The following is a 22,775-nucleotide window of genomic DNA, read 5'->3' on the forward strand; positions in this document are numbered from 1 at the left end:
TGTATCACGGTTGTGACAGACAAGCACAATGACATAAAACAACAACAATGAACAATAATACAAATGAAAAATAACAAATAAAAATAAAATAATAAAAAGTAATAACAATTAATCTGAGGCTTTGTGACCTGGTTGAACTCAAGCACTTGTCAAGAATTAAAACTTTTCAACTTAAAATGTTGATATTGTTTGGTCTAATATTTTTATATAATAATGCAATTATTATTATTATTATTATTATTATTATTATTATTATTATTATTATTATTATTATTATTATTATTATTATCACTTTAATATAATTGGATGTATAATTAAAATAAGGCTATAATAATAATAATACTTTTTGTTATTATTATTAAATATTTTCAGTTTTTATGTTTAGGTTGATGGTTGTGCAAAATAGCACATTGACATAAAACAACAACAAGAAACAATAAAAAAAAAAAAAAAAAACAAGTTATAAATCAAAATAAAATAATAAAAAGTCATAAAATCTTACCTGAGGCTGTGTGGCCTTTTTGAACTCAAGCACTCTTCAAGCATTACAACTTAATTAAACCTAAAATTTATATTTTTTATTATTTATTTTTTATGTATTTATTTTATTTTTGTTAATTTTTTACGTTGAAAATATGTAAATTATATGTAAAAAGATACATTTCCGAAAATTAATTAATAAAAAAAAAAATGTCATTGCTCGATTCATGGATTTATTGGAGTAGGCTACGTGTTTGGTACATGAAGATGCTTCTGATTCAGTGCCAATTAAGTATCATTCTACTATTTGTATCGGGAGGGACAGATCTGTGGCGCGAGGTGCAGTGGAGGGAGGGGTCGATGATGACGAGGAGGAGGGTGTGGGACCCGGATGCTGATGCCAGGAACCAGAGCGGAGAAAATAACGTTTTACAACGCAAAGAAACCGTCAAGACACGCAAAATATCAGCGCGCGTATCAGTCACCATCAAAACCACAAAACCCCTTCCCCCAAAGCGACCGGCGAGAGCGGACACACGGCGCAGAAGAGAAGGAAGAGGATGCTGCGGTCCGCAGCTCAACATCAGCAGCAGAGATGAAGCAGAGCTGCCAGATCCGCTACAGTGATGCGAGAGGATGCAGAGCGACCTGGACCTCCTCGTCTTGCTCAGTGTGAAACGGCAATAGATTTACCTGCTTGTTTAACAGCATTTGCGAGATTCCGGCTCCTTTACTTGAGGTTTAGGCCCAGCACAAGTGTACTGAAGGCTTGTGTTCACTTATATCCACAAACACTACCGTTAGTCAGGAAGAGATTTTGTCACGAGGCGATGGCCAGCTGGTAGATACATCTAGAAACAGGAGCTTACTAACAGGACCTGGCTTTCTGTAATGACTGGAAACGAAAAGCCTGATCAATTGAGAAGGGTGACTTTGATTGGCAGAGCTGTGAGTTAGGCTGCTTCTATGGACCTGACTGTATCTCTGCATTGCAATCAGCATCTTACCCCTTATCTAAATGACAAACACAAAAGAGTTCAGAATAATAAATAGGCCCGTATGACATATATTAAGGAACCCCGAGCTCAGCATGGATATATTTCCAGGTTGCTTCAGACCCTTGGAAGACTATTTTAGAAAAACTCAACTCAAAAACAGTGCGCTGTGATAATATTGAATGCAAAATGTCTAAGGAACTGTCAGTGACCCAGACAGCTCAGTATGTTGGGCCATATCGACTGGAGAAGACTCTCGGGAAAGGCCAGACAGGTAAGGAGACATTGTTTTCATATTAGATTATTTCTGCTCCTTTCAAAGCAGTTGTCGCTGATGAACTGTCTTGTGCATGTCTGCCGTGTCAATACAGGTCTGGTGAAGCTCGGGATTCACTGCAGCACTGGCCAAAAAGTAGCCATCAAAATAGTCAACAGAGAAAAACTCTCAGAATCCGTGTTGATGAAGGTAAGGAAACAATTAACACTTTTTTTTAATCCTCTGGTTTTTGTAAAGTTTACACAGTTATTAAAATTAGTTTTACATTTTAAAATTAAATGATAATATTCTAAATGTTGAAAGTAGCCTACTTTGTCACAGTATGCTACAGTAGTGCATCAGATACAGAATATTTCAATGTTATTTTAGTATCACTGAGATACTATTGAAGTTTTTATAAATATTTTGAATTTTTATTAATTATTTCCACTGTAAATTTTATGTAAATGAAAAAATAACGCACTTATCGCCTCTGAAAAATCTAGTTGAGGTTGCTCAGCATATTCAAATTTACTCAGAAGCAAATTTATTAAAATTTAATTATGATAAGTGATCTTAACTAGATTTTTCTGAGGCAATAAGTTTGCAAGGATTCTTAGTAAGTTAACAAACTGAAATTTACAGTGTGTTTTCCATTTTCTTTTTAGGAAACGTTTTAGTTATTCATTTTTTGCCATTTTATTAGTTTTTGTCTATATCATTTTCATACCTTTTTATTTCAGTTTCAGTTATTTTTTCTGTTTTTCAAGCTAATAATTTTTTTAATGAAAATAAAAAAATATGTTGACTAAAAAATACATAAGTAAATTTGTTTTAAATATTTAAATGAAAAACATTTATGACAGATTTATCAAAAGAATTTGCTATTTTGAATTGAATTGCTATTTATAAAGATGATAAATAGATAATGCAAGATAACGAGTGGTAAATATAATCTTTCCTTTTACTCATTCAACCAGGTGGAGAGAGAAATTGCTATTTTGAAACTGATTGAACATCCACACGTGTTGAAACTCCATGATGTTTATGAGAACAACAAATATCTGTGAGTTGCCACACTTTCGCATGCTTTCTTCAAGGCTTCACTCAACATTGTTCTTCCTGCTCTTCATTTGTTCCTATCTTGAAGCATTTTTTCCAACTCTTTCTCTGGTTCCATTCATGCAGATATTTGGTACTGGAGCATGTTTCAGGAGGAGAACTGTTTGACTATTTGGTGAAGAAGGGCAGACTGACACCTAAAGAGGCACGAAAGTTCTTCAGACAAATCATATCTGCTCTGGACTTCTGTCATAGTCACTCCATATGGTAAGACATAAATAACTACACACACACACACACACACACACAGTTTTGCTGAAAGTGATTAAATTCCACACAGACCGCATCACAAATACAATTTATTTGTAAAATATAGAAATGTAAGAAATCTTAACAAAAGCAATAACAGAATGTAAACAATGCTGAAAAAACACTGCATCATATAATTTGGGACTGAAAAAAATAATAAAAACAATCAAATCAACTTTCTCAAGGGGGCATTTTAGCAGTGATTATTAACCCTACTGACACAGTTATTGATAATGGTTTGTTTTCAACATAATAAAGGAGTTTTTATTCCCTCATATATTCATATGTACATGATGATGCAGGTGTATGCCTTTGTCAAAGACAAGAATAAATTAAAAAGACACTATATATGTTCCAAAGTATGTTTTCTGTGGCGGGTTGTTTGCTGGTGAACGACATGTTCAGAGCCGGTTGTCCTCTATTGTAGTCATAGAGACTTGAAGCCAGAAAACCTCCTGCTGGACGAGAGGAACAATATCAGGATTGCAGACTTTGGCATGGCCTCACTACAGGTGGGAGACAGTCTGCTAGAGACAAGCTGTGGGTGAGTATTGTGTATGCGTGTGAGTATTAATGCTTTTTGCTTGCTTTATTGCACTTAAAGCTGCATTCATTGCAGTATGAAATGGATAATTCTGATACTGCATGCTATCTGATCCAAACTGTTTTAAACTATGTTAAAGTACAAAATATACAGGTTTTGAACATTAAAGCACACTTAAGAATGTGTGAATGTCGTTGAATTAGATGTCAAAATGTCATACCTAGCTACCACTAGACATTTGTTTAACAAAGGAAAGTTGCTAAGTGAATTTGTTTGGCAATATAAATACATTTTAGCTTGAAAAGACTTTAAAGGGGTCATGAACTGAGAAACAAACAAAACATATATAAGATGTCTTTGTGCTATAAAAACATCCTGTAAGTTCCAGAACTAAGAACTTTCTTGTTAGCCTAAAAACAGCTTATACTGAATCCAGTTTGCCAAAACGACAGCTTATGGACTGTATGACTCTATGATGTAATAGTGTGGCTAAACATCACCTCCACGTTAGAAGATCAACACCTGCTTCTACATCACTGCCAGTTTAGCCCCGCCCACTGATTCATGCACGTTGTGTAAATACTGAGAGGTGAACGCAGGTCTATGCAGAAACCAAGTGATAAAGATTGCTCAGAAGACAACAAGACGATGTACAGTGCAGTGTCTTTGCATTGCCTTCTGTCTGATCCCAACATTAAAGGTCCAGTTTTTCGTGCTTTTTTGAAGCTTTGATTGTGTTTACAGTGTGCAATATAACGTGTTCATGTTTCGAGTGTAAAAAAAAACAGTTTTTTTCACACAATTTATTTATCTTTATACCGCTGTTTTCACTGTCATAAAAACAGGCGGATGTCTTCCTTGTTCTATAAAGTCCCTCCTTCAGAAATACGTAACGAATTCTGATTGTGCCAGCGGTTCCTGTGTTGTGATTCGACACCATCTTAGCGCACGCTGCCCTCCTGGAAACGCAATTGGGCTAGTTTTGAGAAGCAAGTGGGTAGGATTTGTTTTGAAAACCTGGCAATCCTGATCTGAACGCACGTGCTGGAGATGTACTTCTAATCACAGGAGCGCCTTCACAGACGAGATGCGCATGAAAATCGCATTTGATTTTTGGCACAGCCCTAACATCTGGTTAACAAAGCTAAACAGCGTTGCCCTTTGTGTAATGAGTTACAGAAACTGTTAAACGCACCAACTTAAATAATAAAATACACTTACCGGTTGTGGTCCATAAACAACGACTTCTCCAGACAAAGAGGGAACTGCTCCATCTTTCAAGAATAAGCTTTGTGCGAATCCGGCAAAACTGATTGAGATTGAGGAAGCTATTCTCAGCAAAATGTGCTGCACATATAGTTTAACATGTGGACAGATACTATTTATACTCTAACAACAACATTACACACTAACTAAAGTTTGAAACATGGGATCACGAAGAACAGGATCTTTATTTTTAGGATTCTGTCCTTTGTTCACTTAATTTTGGCATGGATTTGTTTACAAACAAGGCACAATTTAACTCGGATTTTCAAAAGATTGAAGCCAAAAGATAATGCTTTGCCAAATGTTGGATCTGAGAGTAATGTTGCAATACACAGGTGTGAGTAACTGTTCATATTACATGATCCTTATTGCTTTGTCTTTTAAACAGATTTGGTTTGTTATGTTCTGAGTTTTTATGCTTCAGTGCAGCGTCCATCTGTGAAGGACATTGGCTGTCAGACATACACAACTGTTAGCTGATCATAGCAGTGGCATTTACTTTCAAGTCTACAATCTACCAATTCTAACAGAGCATTAAAGAAACAGGATATAAAATAGCCTATTCTAAATTATGATGCTTTTTGATGCAAAAAGTGAACCTCCGAGAACACTACAAAATAAAAAACAAAAGCAGTTCATGGCCCCTTTTCTACATTTTTTTACTATTTACTGTTAACATGTTTTACCACTGCTAGATTGTTTTAATTTAAAATGTTCTTAGCATGTTTTAACACATTGTTGACATGTTTTATCACGTCGCTAGAATGTTACTAGCATGGTTTTAAGCATGTTTTGTCACCTTGTTAGTTAGATGTTAACATTTATCATGAAGCTATCATGTTTTACTTTGTTTCTAGCATGATTTACTATGTTGCTAGGATTTACCATGTTTTTATATATTGCTGCCATGCTTCATGAGTTTGCTAGCACATTTTACATTGTTGCATATTGATTGCATGTTCGGATGTTTTTAACCGTTTGTACTTAGTTTTAACATTAGGCATATAGGTGTTGTTTAGCATGAAGCTAGTATGATTTAATATGTTGCTAGCATGTTTTTAACATGTTTCATACCATTCGCACATTTTATTTTGTTGCTAGCATGTTTAAGTACATAGCTAGCATGTTTACATGTCATATCATGTTTTAGCACTTAGCTAGCATGTTTTATCATGTCCCAACATGTTTTAGCACTGCTAGTATATTTTTACATTGTATTGGGCATTGCTAACATTTTTAACCTGAAGTCATCCAGTTTTAACACGTTGCTAGCTTTTTATATATTACTATTTGCTTTTATGCTTCATCACAAATGCACCAATCATCATAAAACTCCAAATAAGAAGATGCTTCATCACATTACTAGCACATTTTAGTTTGTTGCTAGAATGTTTTAATATGCAACTAGCATGTAGTTTTTCTTAGCATGTTTTAACATTCTATTAGCATGTTTTAGCAATTAGCTAGCAGGTTTTATCATGTTGCTAGCATATAACATATTCTTTGTTTAGTTTTAACCTTTTGTTAGGTGCTGTTAACATTTTAGCACAAGGCTGGCATGTATGCATGTTTACATTGCTACCATGTGTCATCTCATTTCCAGCACATTTTATATTGTTGCTAGCATGTTTCAGAACATAGCTAGCATGTTTTAACACTTAACTAGCGAGTTTTAGCATGCCCTAACAGCTAGAATGTTTTAGCTATGTATTAGGGATTGCTAACATTTTAAACATGAAGCTTGCCCATTTTAATATGTTGCCAGTATATATAGCATGTCCTGGCATTTTAGCTCATTCCTAGCATGTTTTAGCACACTGAGATGAAACAAACCCTGAAGATCTGTGCCGAATTAGTTGGTTAAAGCTTGAAGGCTTAATTAATTTTAAGTCTTAGAAGAAGAAAAAGCTTGAATAGTAGATCAGTACTGGATTTTCAAGCCAACATAATTATACATAACTTAATACAGCTTCCTATTCCTTATTGTTCAATTACATTTTGTACAACCTCTTAAGCTCAAGGGGTGTGCTTTTGCATTTTTTCCTGAATTTGACCCAGATTTATATAAATAAATAACAATAAGTAAATGAAACAGCTTTGTTATTTTAAAACAAACTATACTTTCTCACACCCATCCATATTCTGTTTTCCCAAACTATTTGCAGATCTCCTCATTATGCATGTCCAGAGGTTATCAGGGTAGGTGTATACATCTAAAAAGTAGTAACCTGTATGTTTAAGAGCATAATTCTGTCTGAAGGTGAACCTTTGATCTTACTTCTACCTTCGGTTTCTGCTGCAGGGTGAGAAATATGACGGCCGACGGGCTGATGTATGGAGCTGTGGAGTCATTCTCTTCGCTCTGCTAGTGGTGAGGAAATCGCTTCAGCTCCCTCTGTTTCTCTCAGCTTGTCGGAGAGCATTTTACTTTCCCTCACTTATCACTTATTACTCATTTTTAGCTCATAGGCTGCTAAGCAAATAACTGAAACACTCCTTGCATGTCACTACCATCTACCATTTCTGTCTGCTGTCCTCAGGGTGCACTGCCCTTCGACCACGATAACCTGCGGCAGCTGCTGGAGAAGGTGAAGAGTGGAGTCTTCCACATGCCACATTTCATCCCTCCCGACTGCCAGGCTCTGCTGCGGGCCATGATCGAGGTCAATCCTGAAAAAAGAGTCACGGTGAGGGAGTACTGTGATTAAGCTTTCTCGTTGGTTTGCTTGGATGTGGTGAGAAACATACACTACTCCACAAAAGCACAGAAATGCAGAAGCAAACGTTTGGCAAATTTTTTTGTAAATGTATGATGCTGGATGGATCGTTTGTACATATGTACTGTGGCTTCTTTCCTTCAGTCCCTCATTACTGTGGTGGTTTGTCAGCTATAAAAAAACCAAAGTTTAGTTTACTTAATACTGTATGTGTTTTATGGATTACGGTCTATGTTTAATACTACAAAAGTTTAAGGTCTGTAATTTTTTGTTTAATATATATATATATATATTTATTTTTTGAATGAATGAATGAATGAATGAAGTCTCTAATGTCCAAACAGGCTGAATATACTGGTAGTTGATCAAAATACAAAAGAAAAAACAGCAATATTGTGAAATAGTATTACAATTTAAATGAGCTGTTTTCTGAGGAAGCCAGTTTCTACCATGGAATAATTTTTTTCTTTATTTCACAGTTCAGACTTTTTTCATGATTTCAATATTGCAAGATTATCTCACAATTTCTCACAGTTTATTTCACAGAATTTTGAGTTTATATATTAATTCTGACCTTTTTCTGAGTTTTATTATTCTTTATTTTGTTTGTTTCTGCCACAAAATAAAACATAAAAAGGTAACTGTGAAGTTTTATCCCACAATTATCTAGCAATTGTGAGTTTTTATTCCATAATTTGAACTTTCCTTCTAAAAATTGCAGGTTTATATCTCACAAGAGTTTATATCTTGCAATTTGAAGACATTTTGAGTGTGAATTGTGAACTTTGTAATTTTTTATCCTGTGGTGAGCATTTAAAAACGTTTAAAAATGTAATCTATTCTTGTGATGCAAATCTGAATTTTCAGCATCACATGTCACTGTGTCACGGTATCTTTCAGAAATCATACTAATATGCTGATTTGCCAGACAACAAACATTTCTGATTATAATCAATGTTGAAAAGAGTTGCTGCCTAATATTTTTGTGTAAACCGTGATGATTTTTGTTTAGGATTTGGAATAGAAAGAACAATCATTTATTTCGATTCAGTGGTTTGAAGTGTGTATAAAACTAGCCAAGTCACACCACCAAAACTAAGCTTTGTTACATCATGCCATTGAAGGATATTTAATGATTTGTGGATTACATTTAATAGATAACTTGTAAAAGGTCTCTGTATGCATGTTTGGGCTGAGTTCTTATTGCATTTACACCAAAACCTTTATAACAGTGACTCATTTTGTGCAGCTGATAATTCAGATTTAAAAAAATCTTCAGCTTATAATGTTGTAGCGCCATCTGCCTGTGAACAGACTCTGATAAATACACCATCTGTTGTCCTTCTGCAGCTAGAGGCCATCCAGAAACATGCCTGGTATCAGTAAGTATTGATTATTTATTTATATTCTCTCTATCACTGTAGTCAATCCACAGAGATTCGGTGAAAGTGTATTTATGGATGAATTTCATGAATAAATAGTTTGTATTGAAACGATATGAAATGATTTCATCTCACGTCTTTAATAGCAGCCCAAACTGCAGATGATTTGTGCAAGCAGCTCACATTCGTATGTGTGTTTGTTTGTTTGTGTGTGATGAAGAGCTGGACGTAATGAGCCGTGTCCGGAGCAGCCGCCCCCGAGGCGCGTGAGCATGGGACGGATCATGTCTCTGACAGAGCTGGACCCAGATGTGCTAGACAGCATGTATTCTCTGGGCTGTTTCAGGGATCGGGTTAAACTGGCCCAAGACCTGCAGTGTGAAGAGTGAGCGTAACATTAGCACTTTTTGCATCATGTGCATTTTTCATTCAGAAAACATAAAAATCGAGTTCATCTTTAACCCTGTCAAGCCTCAGGTATGATATAATAGTCAGATCTTTTTAAATGGAACTATGTATAGAACATTCTAAAAAAAAAAAAAAAAAAAAAAAGTTTGCATACATACTTTAGCATTTTTACAATTATACTAAAAACTTGCTTTAAAAAAGTATGATTTATCAATCAGATGACAGAAGGCATGTAGTAAATTGTGTACAGCAGTTTTTTCAGCAAGGTTTGGCTCATGTTGATTATTTAAAGCCCTTAAAAAGTAGGCCTTACAGTAGGCTTGATAGGGTTAATATTGTTTTTCTCTTTTCTGTCTCTCGCTTTTTTCCTCAGAGATAACCAGGAGAAGATGATCTATTATCTCCTGTTAGACCGTAAAGAGCGCTATCCTAGCTATGAGGATGAGGATCTTCCTCCCAGAAATGACATTGGTAAGTGTCTCTTTCATGAACACAGTTAAATAAAGTCAAGAATTTAAAGTTACTCACTCATGTTAAACCATATGTATTACATTTATACATTTGGCAGACACTTTTACCCAAAGCTAATTACTGCATGTTGGGGAATGAAGGTCAGGTGTGAAATGTTAAAGTGATAGAGCACCCAAAAATACAAATGCTGTCATTTACTCACCTCGTGTCAATCCAAACTTGCATTTCTTTTGTTTCTGGAACATTAGAGGATTTTTTGGAGAATGTTGGTAACCAAACGGTTTCTGTTCCTAGTGACTTTCGTTATATGGACAAAAAATATATTGAAAGTCAGTGGGAACTGAAACGCTTTGGTAACATTTTTCAAAATATCTTATTTTGTGTTCTCACAGAAAACAATACAAGTTAGGAATAACATGAGGGTGAGTAAATTATTATAGTTTTTTTTGGGTGGCCTATCCCTTTAATGTCAAGAATGCAAAGAGCACATAAAATACACCAGTTCTTGACATTGCAGCACATTCAATGTCAAACATAAATACTAAAAAATCCAGACACAGGTCTGTTTATGTTTACTTTATAATAAAAAATTTCATTCTTGATTTTTTTGGAATAAAAAATACCTCTTCATACTGTTCATATGTGTGTTAACATTTGATTTACAGGTGTTTTACCAGTTCTTTTTCTCTCAACAATGCAGTTTTGATCTGCTGTCACTTTTTTCTGGAAAACACAGTGTATTTCATTCATTCAGTGTCACTCTTAAAAATAAAGGTTCTTTTTTAACATCTAATTCCATGAACAATCTTTAACCTTCATGGAATTTTTGCATTCCGCAAGGTTCTTTATATTGAAAAAGGTTTATTCAAATGTATAAAATGGTTCTTCTAATGGCATTCGCTGCAAAACCCATCTTTTGTATAGATGTTATGCATTCCCTGGTAACTGAACGCATGACCTTGCTGTTGCTAGTGCTATACTCTACTGTTTTGTGCTACAGGCAGACCGCTCTGTAAACTCTGTGTTCTGTATATCTATATAGACCCTCCACGGAAGCGTGTAGACTCACCCATGTTGACACGTTACGGCCGCTGCCGGCCAGAGAGGAAGAGTCTGGAGGTGCTGAGTGTGACGGAGCAGGGCTCACCCACAACCCCACGCAGAGCGCTGGACACCTCCACGCACAGCCAAAGGTACGCATGCAGTCGTATTCACATTTAGCATATATGGATGTTTGGAATTTAGCATTACTGACTCTTGACTGCCACGCTCGATCCAGATCTCGATCTGTAAGCGGAGCATCAACGGGCCTCTCATCTAGTCCTCTGAGCAGTCCTAGGGTAAGTACCTGTCTGCCAACCTTATTTCTCTACTAAAGAGATAGTTCACCAAAAAATGAGTTTCTCAGCAGCAATGTTGTCAAAAATACAGATTTTTTTTTATTAATACAGAATAGTTGAATACTAATTTTCTTGCACTAATGATACATCAGTGTACCGGTTGCACTTTCTTACTCTTTTTTTCTCTCTGACAGTGTGTTAATGTGCACCACAGTGTGTATTTTAAATAAGCATATAGTCCATTGTACTGCGTGCTTAAGAGTTCATTTACACGTGGGCAGCTCATGATCAGGTGTTTTTAGTGTCTCAGAGTGGCACAGTTTAAAGTAAATGCAGCTGCTTTGCATGTTTAATGTATTTTTTTTTGTTTCACTCTTTACTGTGAGACAATGGGCCAGGACGGTGTTGCCACCTTGTGGAGCAACTGATTAATGCAAAACAAATTCAATGTGCATGTGTAACTTATGCTTATAAAGCATACATGGTTATAAAAATCATGTTGCGTGCATAGAGTACGCGTGTACCAGTGATGCACGGGTTGATCCGAAATGAGCGGGTGCCTGCGGTCACCCGTGGTTACGTGTCATCCAAAAATATTTTTAATGATAATCGGGTCGCGGTCGGACAGGTCGTTTGAAATAAAGATGCCAATTAAACCTTTGTAATTTATATAGTATTAGACACAATTTTGAAATACATAGGCCTACACTTTATTGGCTGAATTACTGGTGTGATTATAGAGTAACCACCTGTACCACTTTATGCTGTACTGTACAGCAATTTTACCCTTTGTCCCGCCTCACGCAAATTCAGCATCTGTCCTGCTTTTTCATTCGACCCTGCCTAATAAATACACGGATACGTTCATAGGCGTAGTGTTAATTTATGTCCAATAGTTCAGAGGAGAGCAATAAAAGTGTTAGTCGACAGATTGAGTCGTACGTCAATCAAACTGTTGACTGGTGCACGAACGCCTCCTCAACATTCAACTATCTCAAATTGGAGCACGCGTGCGTTGTTCGGTCAGGTTAAGCAGCCATGGCCAATGTGGCCACGAAAAAGAGAAGCGAATGGACCGCAACATACTCTTGGTTAAGACCTGTATATGGCGAAGCAGAGAAAGCTTTTTGCATTTAATGCAAAAGCAGTTTTTCTGTGGGACATGGTGGAGAATACGACATGAAGCGACATGATGCATGTGAGAACCACAGAAAAAATGCACATCATCAAGAAACATGCAAATCAGTGCAATCGTTTTACAATAAACCAAATGACCCACAGGCTGACTAAGTTTCGGCAGAAGTGACGAGCATTTATCACGCCGTACATCACACTCATTCATCGCTCTACCAACTGCAGTAACAAGTTTGCTCCAGTATTTTTTCCAGATTCTGAAATAGCTAAGAAAAAGCTGTAGAAACTTTGGGTGATATTTTGGGTCAGGTAGTGTCTTAATCTTTTAGTCGGTGGGTTTAAAAAGAAATATAGGCAATATATTAGAGAAAGCTTGAAATGTCTACTTTAAAACCAAAATATTCAAATCAAACATGAATAGGCTACTCTCTGATTATGTATGTTAATTCATATTAAATGTGCATTTCTCTCTGGTGTTAATGGTGAGTCCGCATCGTCAACTTTATCTTTGCAGCAGAAAACACCAGTTTATTACTAAACAATTAAATGCCTCCTTGCTAATTTAGACACATTCATAATCATTACTGGTTCTTTGTGGCAAGATTTATGTGTTCGGTCATAATGCTTATTATCCTGTAGGCTAAAGCCTATTTAAGTAATTAAATTAATATAAAGGGGCGAAGCATTTACTACTTGTAAAAAATGCGGGTCGGGTACAATATTTTCTTTTTCTTTTTTAGCGGGCAGGGTGGTTTATACATTGACCGGCGCATCACTGGCATGTACTATTCTGATGAAAATAAGTTGTGTCATGCGCACTGTACACAAACCCTCACATACCTGTAAAAACTGAAGTACACTTTAATCACACACTCACACATCATCTGTACACCATCACTGTGCACTAAAGCCGTATCACCTGCCATTGCTCATTTTCACTCCTGTTTCTCTCTCCATCTGCCACGGCCTTCACTCTTCCACCCCGCTCCTCCTCCTCCTCCTCCTCCTTACCCCATCAGAGCTCTGTCTTTACCTTCAGCGAGCCGGAGGTAGTTGCCGTCACCAAAGCGGGAAGCGGCAGCACCAACGCTCATCCAAACCGATCGCATGAACCCAAAACACAGACGCTTCCATCTAAAACTGCACCCGAACGCCTCCAGTCCATGAAGTCCTTCCCCTTGCCCTCCTCTTCCTCCTCCTCCTGCTCTCCCTCCCCTTCCCCCTTCCTGTCGTCCATTCCCCGTTTCCTCTTCTTTCCTTCTCCATCTGCGTTGCTGAAGTCGGTTACTAAAAGCCTGTATCCCATGTCTCAGGTCACCCCTCAGGGCTCTCCCCTGCCCACCCCGCTGGGTACCCCTGTGCATCACCCCCACCCCTGCACCGCTACCCCACCCTCCTCCTCCTCTTCCTCTTCTTCCTCCCGAGCTGAGGGAGGAAGTGTGGGCGTGGGCTCACTCTCCTTGACCCCACCCTCTAGTCCAGGGGGAGGCGGCGGCATGGTGGCCAGTAGCTCCGCCTACTGGAGGACACGCCTCAACTCGCTGAAGAACAACCTGTTGGGATCACCGCGGTTCCACCGCCGCAAGCTGCAGGGTGGGCCCCGATGTCTTTCCTTTTTAAGTATTTCATCAAATAGAGGAGAAATTTTCAAACATTCTGATGCCATGGAGCCCTAAAGAACCATTTTTGATCCGATAAATAAGAATGTTTCTGTTTTGAAAACATTTGAAAACATGAATTATATTATATTATATTATATTATATTATATTATATTATATTATATTATATTATATTATATTATATTATATTATATTATATTATATTTACCCCTACTATTTAGCTAACACTGTATAATTTTTCTGCCATAAGAGTAATAATTCTATTATTAGAGAGCTTTTAGATGTGCTCACTTGAAGAAAAACATCAAACTGTGGCTGTCAATAGAATAAAATTATTTATTGCATGGTAAACTCCATTATTTATGACACTGGAAACCAGAATTCTATTGATTGATTGATTAATTACAACCGTATTTCATTTTCTATGACCTTTTCTGCAGGTCACATTGCAGCAAGGGTTATTATCATGAACATAAACTAAAACTAAAACAAAACCATGAAAAAATAGTTGCTTGAAATATAATAAATGTTAACAAAAAAAATATTTTATATAATACTTAGTTTCTATTTTTTTTTCAAATAGTTGCCAATATAAAATTTACAGTTTAAGTAAATAAATAAAAATAATAAATAAAAATATATAGACATATTTAATAAAAATTAAGTAAACTTAAAACATAATAAAAATATAATATAATTCAAAATATGCTATTTAAAAAAACTATAATAATGTATGATACTAAAATATCACTGCCTGCAGTCCTTTGGGGGTCCCTGGATCTCTAACCTCTGAAATATAAAATAATGGTTAAATAATTTGAATTGAATCAATGTCAGGTTGTATTTGATCTATTCTTCATTCTTACTCTTACTTTCCAAACAGTGCCAACCTCAGAGGACATGTCCAGTTTAACACCAGAATCAAGCCCAGAGTAAGAAACACTTGCCAACCCAATAAGCACATGTATATTGCCAAGAGGTCTGTCAAATAATCTGGAAAAATCATTTGGAAAGCATTGCATTTTATTTGAAAGGACTCACTGTTTGTTGCACAATTTTATGTTTCATTAATTTGTAAAAGGGTTTTTTTCAAGGTCTCTGACCATTTTTGTTACTGTGTAATTTGCATATGAAAAAGAAACATCATCGATACACATACAGTAAATTCTAAATAATAAATATTGCAAACAGTGCCCTTCAGTGTTTAAATGCTATCCTGCAGATCCTAAAAATGAAATGTGCCAGATGACAATGCTCAATGACGTCATGGCGACTTGCGTGTGCTATTCAGGGAAATATATTAACGATAATGATCTCCAGCTTTTAATTCTTCAGTGTGCTGCATCACTGTGATGAGTCTTACAGATTACCCAAGTGTCTGTCTGTCTGTCTCTCTGTTTGTGGTCCTACAGGCTGGCTAAAAGGTCCTGGTTTGGGAATTTCATCAGTCTGGAGAAAGAAGAGCAGATTTCTGTGGTCATCAGAGACAAACCTTTTAGTGGCATTAAAGCGGATATCGTCCATGCCTTCCTCTCTGTGAGTCAGCTGCTCCGTGCATGATTAGGCAGTTTAAGAAACGAAATCGCTCGCATATTCACTAGTAGATTTTTTAATATTGTGAAAGTCTCTGATGCTCCACAATGCTATATTTATTTGATCAAAAAATACAGCAATATTGTTTAACATTATTACAATTAAAAATAACTTATTTAATATATAGTAAAATGTCATTTATTCATGTGTTCAAAGCTGAATATTCAGCATCATTACTTTAGTCTTCAGTGTCACATGATCTTCAGAAATCATTCTAATATGTTGATTTACTTGATTTCTTATTGTTATTCATGTTTAAAATTGCTATGCTGCTTCATTTTTTTTTCAAGATTCTTTGATGAATGGAAAATTCAAAAGATGGCATTTATTTGAAATACTTTGCAACATTAATTAAACGTATCATTACTTGTTTTATACATGTTTTTGGGGAATTGCAACATAATCTATGGCAAAGTGCACTGTTCTTTTAGACAAGCAAACATGCGTGCTTTGTTGGTTTAAAAATGGAAAAAATACACTTTAAAGATGTGTCAGTTTTCTGTCACTGGCATCAATGAATGGAAATGCAAAAATAATTGCAAGATTTCCTGAACCCTCCCCCTCACCTGCCAGTCAAACAGATAGCCACGCCCCCAAACTCACACCACTGGTTGAACCAAAGTTGCTTTTAATTAAAATTTTCCAAATAAGTCTATACATTTATTATATAAAGAGATAGAAATCCCAGACTTTTGAATATATCAATGTTTTCTATGGATTTTAAACATATTTGTAATTTTGAGTATAGCAATATTTGATATGTGAAGATACTATAAGACGTTACATTTACTGTGACCAAAAAAACAAACAAACAGCAAACCATTTTGGAAACCTAATACAAGATGCATTCATGCATATGATTGTTGCATCACATCTCACAATTTTAAGACATTACATCAAGTTAAAAACTGTTTAGCTCTTTAAATATCTATAAAATATTATGCATATAAAAAAAAGATGCATCATTGTATTATTTTACAAAAATAACTCAAATATTTTACTGTTCTGTCCCACACTTGTGCAATGTAGAGAAATAAATAACCTGAAATTACAGCTATATTCTGCATCTCATTAACTCAACCCCATAAATTGTGACAAAAACCAATCCAAATTCACCCATAATAATTGAACATGACCACACATTTATAATGTATGCAGCAGTAAGGAACAGTTCTCTCTCTCATGTGTTTGTCTTCAGATTCCCTCGCTCAGTCACAGCGTAATCTCTCAGACCAGTTTCCGTGCGGAGTACAAGACTTCTGGAGGTCCGTCTGTCTTCCAGAAACCCGTCAGATTTCAGGTAGACATCTCCTTCTCTGAGGGGGAAAGAGAACGAGAGCGGGACAGAGACAGGGACGGACAGAAGGATTATGGGCTCTACAGTGTAACTTTTAGCCTCATATCAGGTGAGAAGAAGTACTATCTGTTTGGTAATGATTTGCGTGTCCACTTCCATTCAAGTGTATCAGAGCGTTTCATTTAAGGTACAGAAACAAAACAAAACATGAAATAGTGTTCACTCAATTTTACACACTAAATAAAGTTTCATCAGGAGACATCATCTCTATGTCTAGTTGAATGCTTTTGATTTTCAATGCATTATTATTATTTATAATTTTGAAGCAATATGCAATGTCATACGAATATTTAAAAATGTTCATGAGACTTTAGATTTAATAAAAAGTAGCATTATATAAACTATTATGGATATTATAAAAGGTTTAAGATACAGTGGTTTCATTAGCCTTAAATGATTTCCATTGAATGGAATAGAACATTTAAAATGGCATAAATAACTTGTTACTGTTAAACCTGATCTATTTAAATGCATTTTTTGCAGTGCTTTAAATATTTATATTTTTTATAAAATTAAAAAATGTTAACGACACCTTGATTTTAATAAAAAGTATGATTATATAAACTGTTATATAAATGCTCCATTGATTTTAACATGCAAATTTATACATTTACACTTGTTACTTTAAATTTTTTATTTTAATGCATTTTTTCCAGAAAATAATTTTTACAGATTTTCATGAAACTTTAATTTCATAGAGTATGATTATATCATTATAGCAAGTGAAGATGAAATGTTGTTACATTAGAGTTTAGAATGGAAATCATTTTCATTCAAACGAAATGGAACTTTATTTGATGTGTTTTCAGTGAGCGGTATTTCTTATTTAAATGTTCATAAGACTATGCTAAATAATAAAAGTATGATAAATAATAAATAGCAAGTGTTAGATACAATATATTTCCATAAGCCAGGGGTTCACTACACATCACTGAAGTTATATGAGTATGTGTGTGTGTGAATTTGAATTTTTAGGTCCAAGTCACAGATTTAGACGAGTTGTTGAAACGATTCAAGCCCAGTTGCTCAGTGGTCACGATCAGACCATGACGCAGACTCTTTCAGGTGAGAACAGACACATGTCATAAATTCATCTAGCATGCTTCCACTCTTCTATAGCCTTTGTTTGCTCTGCACTAGATGAGAAGAACAGTCGCCCTCCTAGAACACCAACCAGACAGAACTCCCGGCGCTCAGAGGGCGGAGCCGACCGCTGCGAGTGGGTGGAGTGTGGAGAGGGCGGGGTTTTACTCCAGCGCAGGGGGTCTGGAAGAGAAAGAACCCGCCTACTTTCCTCCAGTGGAACACAATCACAGCCCTGAGCAAGAAATGTTCAGTCAGGACTTTACTCAAACGTTCCTTCTCCCCTTCTCACCTCAGAACAGCATGATGGTCAAATGTGTTTTTAAAGGAGCTTTTTGAAAGTCTAATGAAACCAAAAACTGATACACATTGTTCAAGAACATGGGATCTATTGAACAGTCAGGGAACCGAGGAGCACTTTGTTCTCAAACGTATTTAATCGATCATCCTGGACAATGCTTTGATTTGTGCTGTATTTTCCCTCACGTGATTTGGATGTAATGTGCAGAACTTGGCTTTTTAATGACATTGGTGAAAGGAAAGGTTTCGGTTGGGGGCAGCACACCATCTGTTCCTTCCAGACCAGGTCTCCGTTTCACCAATCGAGTAATTATAGCAACAGAGACGTTAGTCCAATTTATTCTGAATTTTTATCCTCCCAGAAAATATGTAGAGATTTAGATCCAAAAGCTATCAGCACCAAGAGTGCTCAGTCATATGCAATAAAAATCAATAAGCTACAAAAGATTCACATGCTGGATCTTTTTAAAACATGATTACCTCCTTGAGCGGACAGACTCATGGTGATTTTATGACCGTTGCTCACCAGCCCTGTGTCATTAGCTAACTTCATTTTCACTCTCTGTAGAAATGCTGCATGCTAAATAACGTCAAGCTTCGGCCCCTAATGCCTGCGTTTCTGCGTGCGTTCACCATCCAAATCTAGCCTCGGTTCACCCTTTTGGCAGCTCAAACGTAAGAGAGCATCTGACAAACGGAGGATTCCGGTGACTGTAGTCTCCAACAAGAGTTCACATGTAGAGCGAACGGGAATCAGTCCAAAATGTGAAAGGATCACATTCATCCAATTTCTCTGTTGCTGCAAGACTTTTGGGTGAAGCCAACCAAGTGAATGTCGTTGATTTTATTTGTGGATTTTGGTTTATTGAAAATAATTTATTTGTATATCTTTCCTGAGGATTAAAAAAAAAGTCCATTAGGTGTACATATGTATGTTTAAGAAAGAATAGAATGCCTGAGGTATTAAAAATACATGTTTTTGGGGAATTGCAACATAATCTATGGCAAAGTGCACTGTTCTTTTAGACAAGCAAACATGCGTGCTTTGTTGGTTTAAAAATTTAAAAAATACACTTTAAAGATGTGTCAGTTTTCTGTCACTGGCATCAATGAATGGAAATGCAAAAATAATTACAAGATTTCCTGAACCCTCCCCCTCACCTGCCAGTCAAACACATGACCACGCCCCCAAACTCACACCATTGGTTGAAGCAAAGTTGCTTTTAGTTCAATTTTCCCTGCACTCTTAAAAATAAAGGTTCTTTTTATGGTTTCATGAAGAACTTTTAACATCCATGGAATCATTCCATTCCACAAATGGTTCTTTAAATGATTAAAATTTCTCACTAAGAAAAACTGTTCTTTTTAAGAACAGTCTACTGAAAGGCTCAAAAACACCCCTTCATTTTTAAGAATAAAGCTGGAATAGAAGACAATATTACAAAAATTAAAAATCACACACTTCACCTTTAAGAAGAAAAGGAAAGAAAGACTTCCTCTGGGCATTATCTGATGAGAAAATTGTGCTGTACCTTCGACCTCAAGAGGAAATTGAAAATTTTATGGTATTTGAAGAAAAATAAAACCATTGTCTAGGCCACAGACCTTGCTCGTGCCATCACGAAATATGTACATTCACATCAATTTGTCTCTAATTATGATTATGACACGGTATAAAATAGGAAATTGATCTCTAAGATCCAGCGTAATATATCTGAAAGAGGCACACTCTCTGTACAAATGGCTTCTCTGCTCAACAGTTGTCATGAATCTGCTAAATGTGATCCAGTTTTGTGTGTCTTTGTCCATTTTAAGTTGTCTTTGTGTCAGCTGTTTTCCATTTTTCATTTATTTATTGTGTGGAAATTGGTTGCCACTAAAAGGCTTATTACATAATGTGACCGATGGACCATCATATCTTATCATATTTAAATAGTTTAAGCAATGTATCCAGTTTTGGGCAAGCAAACCGTGATCATTAAGAACCAACCAGTCCAAATCTAAGAAAAACCACTTTTCATTTTTGTTGCAAAAAAAGATAGGAATAGCATATGTATTATATTTTTGCATCAGGGAATGGCACAACTATCTGGACATATCATAACTTGTATTGTCTTAGTTGGCCATCAGTTGGTTAACATATGTATTTTTAGGAATAACAACAGGACGAAATATCTAGGAACAGCATTGCCAATGCAATATTGATTTTCATGTTGAAACCGGCCAGGTTTCATTTGCTTTTCTGTCTGTGGTTATGTATGTATGTATGTATGTATGTATGTTTGCTTGCAATGTTTTTCCCAGCCCTCAACAGAATTTTAACTCTATGTTGGCATCTCATTCGCTGAGAGTGAATGGATCATGATCGTGCATCTGGACGTTTGTGCACAGTGTGTGTTCACGATGCACAGAGAGTCTCAGAGAGTCAGATCACATTGTTCTTTCGATTTCAGCTTTGAAAGTGTGTGTGTGTGTGTGTGTGTGTGTGTGGGAGAGAGAAGCGAAATGGATTCAGGAAGGTCTACGTAATCAATTTAATAGGCGTCAATAAAAATAACCAACAAAGTTTACAAACCCACAGCTTTTGTTTTACTCATCTGCATGTGTTATTATACATACATTCAAATTATGCCCACCCTACAGTTTGGTAAAATGTATATTTTGGTTGTAATAAAATTTGTATATTTATTTAGGCCTATATTAAAAAAAGAGAAGTTAGATAAAAAAAAAAAAATCTTATTTACAAGTTATTATATATATATATATATATATATATATATATATATATATATATATATATATATATATATATATATATATATATATATATATATATATATATATATATATATATATATATATATATATATATACATATATATATATATAACTATTATGACTGAAAAGTAGGAGCGTCAGTAACAAAATACATAATGGAAATTCATTTTTTTCTTTAAAGTTGGTTGAGGGATAACATTTTTTTAAAAATAGGCTCTTTACCGCTCTAATTAATTTTTACTAATAAAGAATATTAAGCGCTCAGTATGTAGTAAAGACAGACATAATTTCATTTTTTGTATACTTAATTTTTTACATTGTTTTGCATAGTTAAATATGATTAGTCTACCTTGAATATATTAATATCTATCATCGCTGTTGGTTTTGTGTGCTGGAGTGGCTCTGATTTGCAATTGATCGTATTTCCTTCAGGAAATGCAAATCTTTTTTTTTATTTTTTATTTTTTTATTAGACTATTCAAAACCCAAATGGAACTTTTTCCCGTGGGCCATTTACTCTGGTACGTGTTTCACATCCATCTTAATTAGATAAACTTGAATTAAATGCCCAGCAGGGTATTAAGGGGCTTTCTTTGACGTGTTTTTCACCTATTGATTGGCCTTTCATCGAGCAGACGGCTGCTGCTGTGTTCTTCTCTCACCGCTAGATGGCAGTGATCTGCTGGTGTTCATTACAGACATGGAGAATGACATCCGCGCATATTAACATTAAAAGTTCATATTTAATTTACCATAAGCAAAAAGTTGCCAGCTAAACTTGTGGTGACTGTGTGTATTTTACATAGACAGCAGTGTTGCTTATCATCATGAATATTAAAGTCTTGCTATCCCCCTGGTTTTGAGTTTAAATCTACACTGAAACACCTGGAGTTTATCCAATTTCAAAATGTAAATTTATAATAATGTGATAATAATAAGATGAACATACAAAATACAGATACTGTAGAAAAGACATTTTGTTCATAGCTATGCTTACTGCCAGCCTTTATGCATGAGTTATAAGTTTTGGGTATTTGTAGATGATTAAAGTTTAAAGCCACATTGGGACATCCAAATTATGTGGCTAAACAGCTCAGTTATTTTGTTTTACTGTTTGAATCTTATTTTAATGTAAAAATATTGCATGGGTAATGGGGACTGTATAAATGTATGGCTTTCATACATTGCATTGTGTTGTAACATTTAACAGATTATGTTCTACCAGTACTTTTCTGTTTTTCTGCTGATTTATTTCTTACAGTGATTAAAATTGGAAACATCAATGTATAATACTTGCTTGTAATCAAACCAGTCAAACAAAAACATAGCTTAGGATTTAGTTTGAAACAATTTTAAATTGCTAGTAAAGTTTGCATATATTTACATAAAAGGCACTGAACTATGGAATTTTTCCAAGACTGAAATCGTAGGCCAACTTTCTTCCAAAAGTTATTCTAGTAAGTGAAGACAAAAAAAAGTGCAGATTTTTTTTTTTACTCAGACATTGTAAGTGAATTTCACAATTACAGCAAGTAGCATGTTGAATTAAACACTATGAAAGTAAAAAGACTTATATTTTCCAGTAAAACATACTCCATGAATATACGTTTAATACTTGCATTTGTACAAAATGTACATTTTGTGTATATTAAAAAAAACTTTCACTAATCTTTATTTAGC

General features: G+C 35.4%; 1 protein-coding gene across 2 annotated transcripts; it reads left to right on the forward strand.

The window, feature by feature from the left end:
* Positions 1-705: 705 nt before the first annotated feature.
* LOC113111982 (serine/threonine-protein kinase BRSK2-like) lies at positions 706-20,895 on the forward strand. Of its 2 annotated transcripts, none has more exons than XM_026277289.1 (19): positions 706-1,749; positions 1,847-1,941; positions 2,712-2,797; positions 2,920-3,060; positions 3,530-3,646; positions 7,078-7,111; positions 7,215-7,283; positions 7,453-7,599; positions 8,980-9,011; positions 9,232-9,396; positions 9,793-9,890; positions 10,933-11,083; positions 11,170-11,230; positions 13,384-13,957; positions 14,868-14,916; positions 15,397-15,520; positions 16,776-16,983; positions 17,910-17,999; positions 18,075-20,895. In XM_026277289.1, the coding sequence occupies exons 1-19, from the start codon at positions 1,665-1,667 to the stop codon at positions 18,254-18,256; spliced, it is 2,508 nt and encodes an 835-aa protein (XP_026133074.1). In that variant the 5' UTR covers positions 706-1,664; the 3' UTR covers positions 18,257-20,895. The 2 variants fall into 2 exon arrangements, with proteins under 2 accessions (XP_026133074.1, XP_026133075.1); XM_026277290.1 differs by having other exon boundaries at positions 707-1,749; positions 13,678-13,957.
* The last annotated feature ends 1,880 nt before the right edge of the window (positions 20,896-22,775 follow it).

This window comes from Carassius auratus, chromosome 12 (genome assembly GCF_003368295.1).
Source record: "Carassius auratus strain Wakin chromosome 12, ASM336829v1, whole genome shotgun sequence".
Classification (NCBI taxonomy): Eukaryota; Metazoa; Chordata; class Actinopteri; order Cypriniformes; family Cyprinidae; genus Carassius; species Carassius auratus.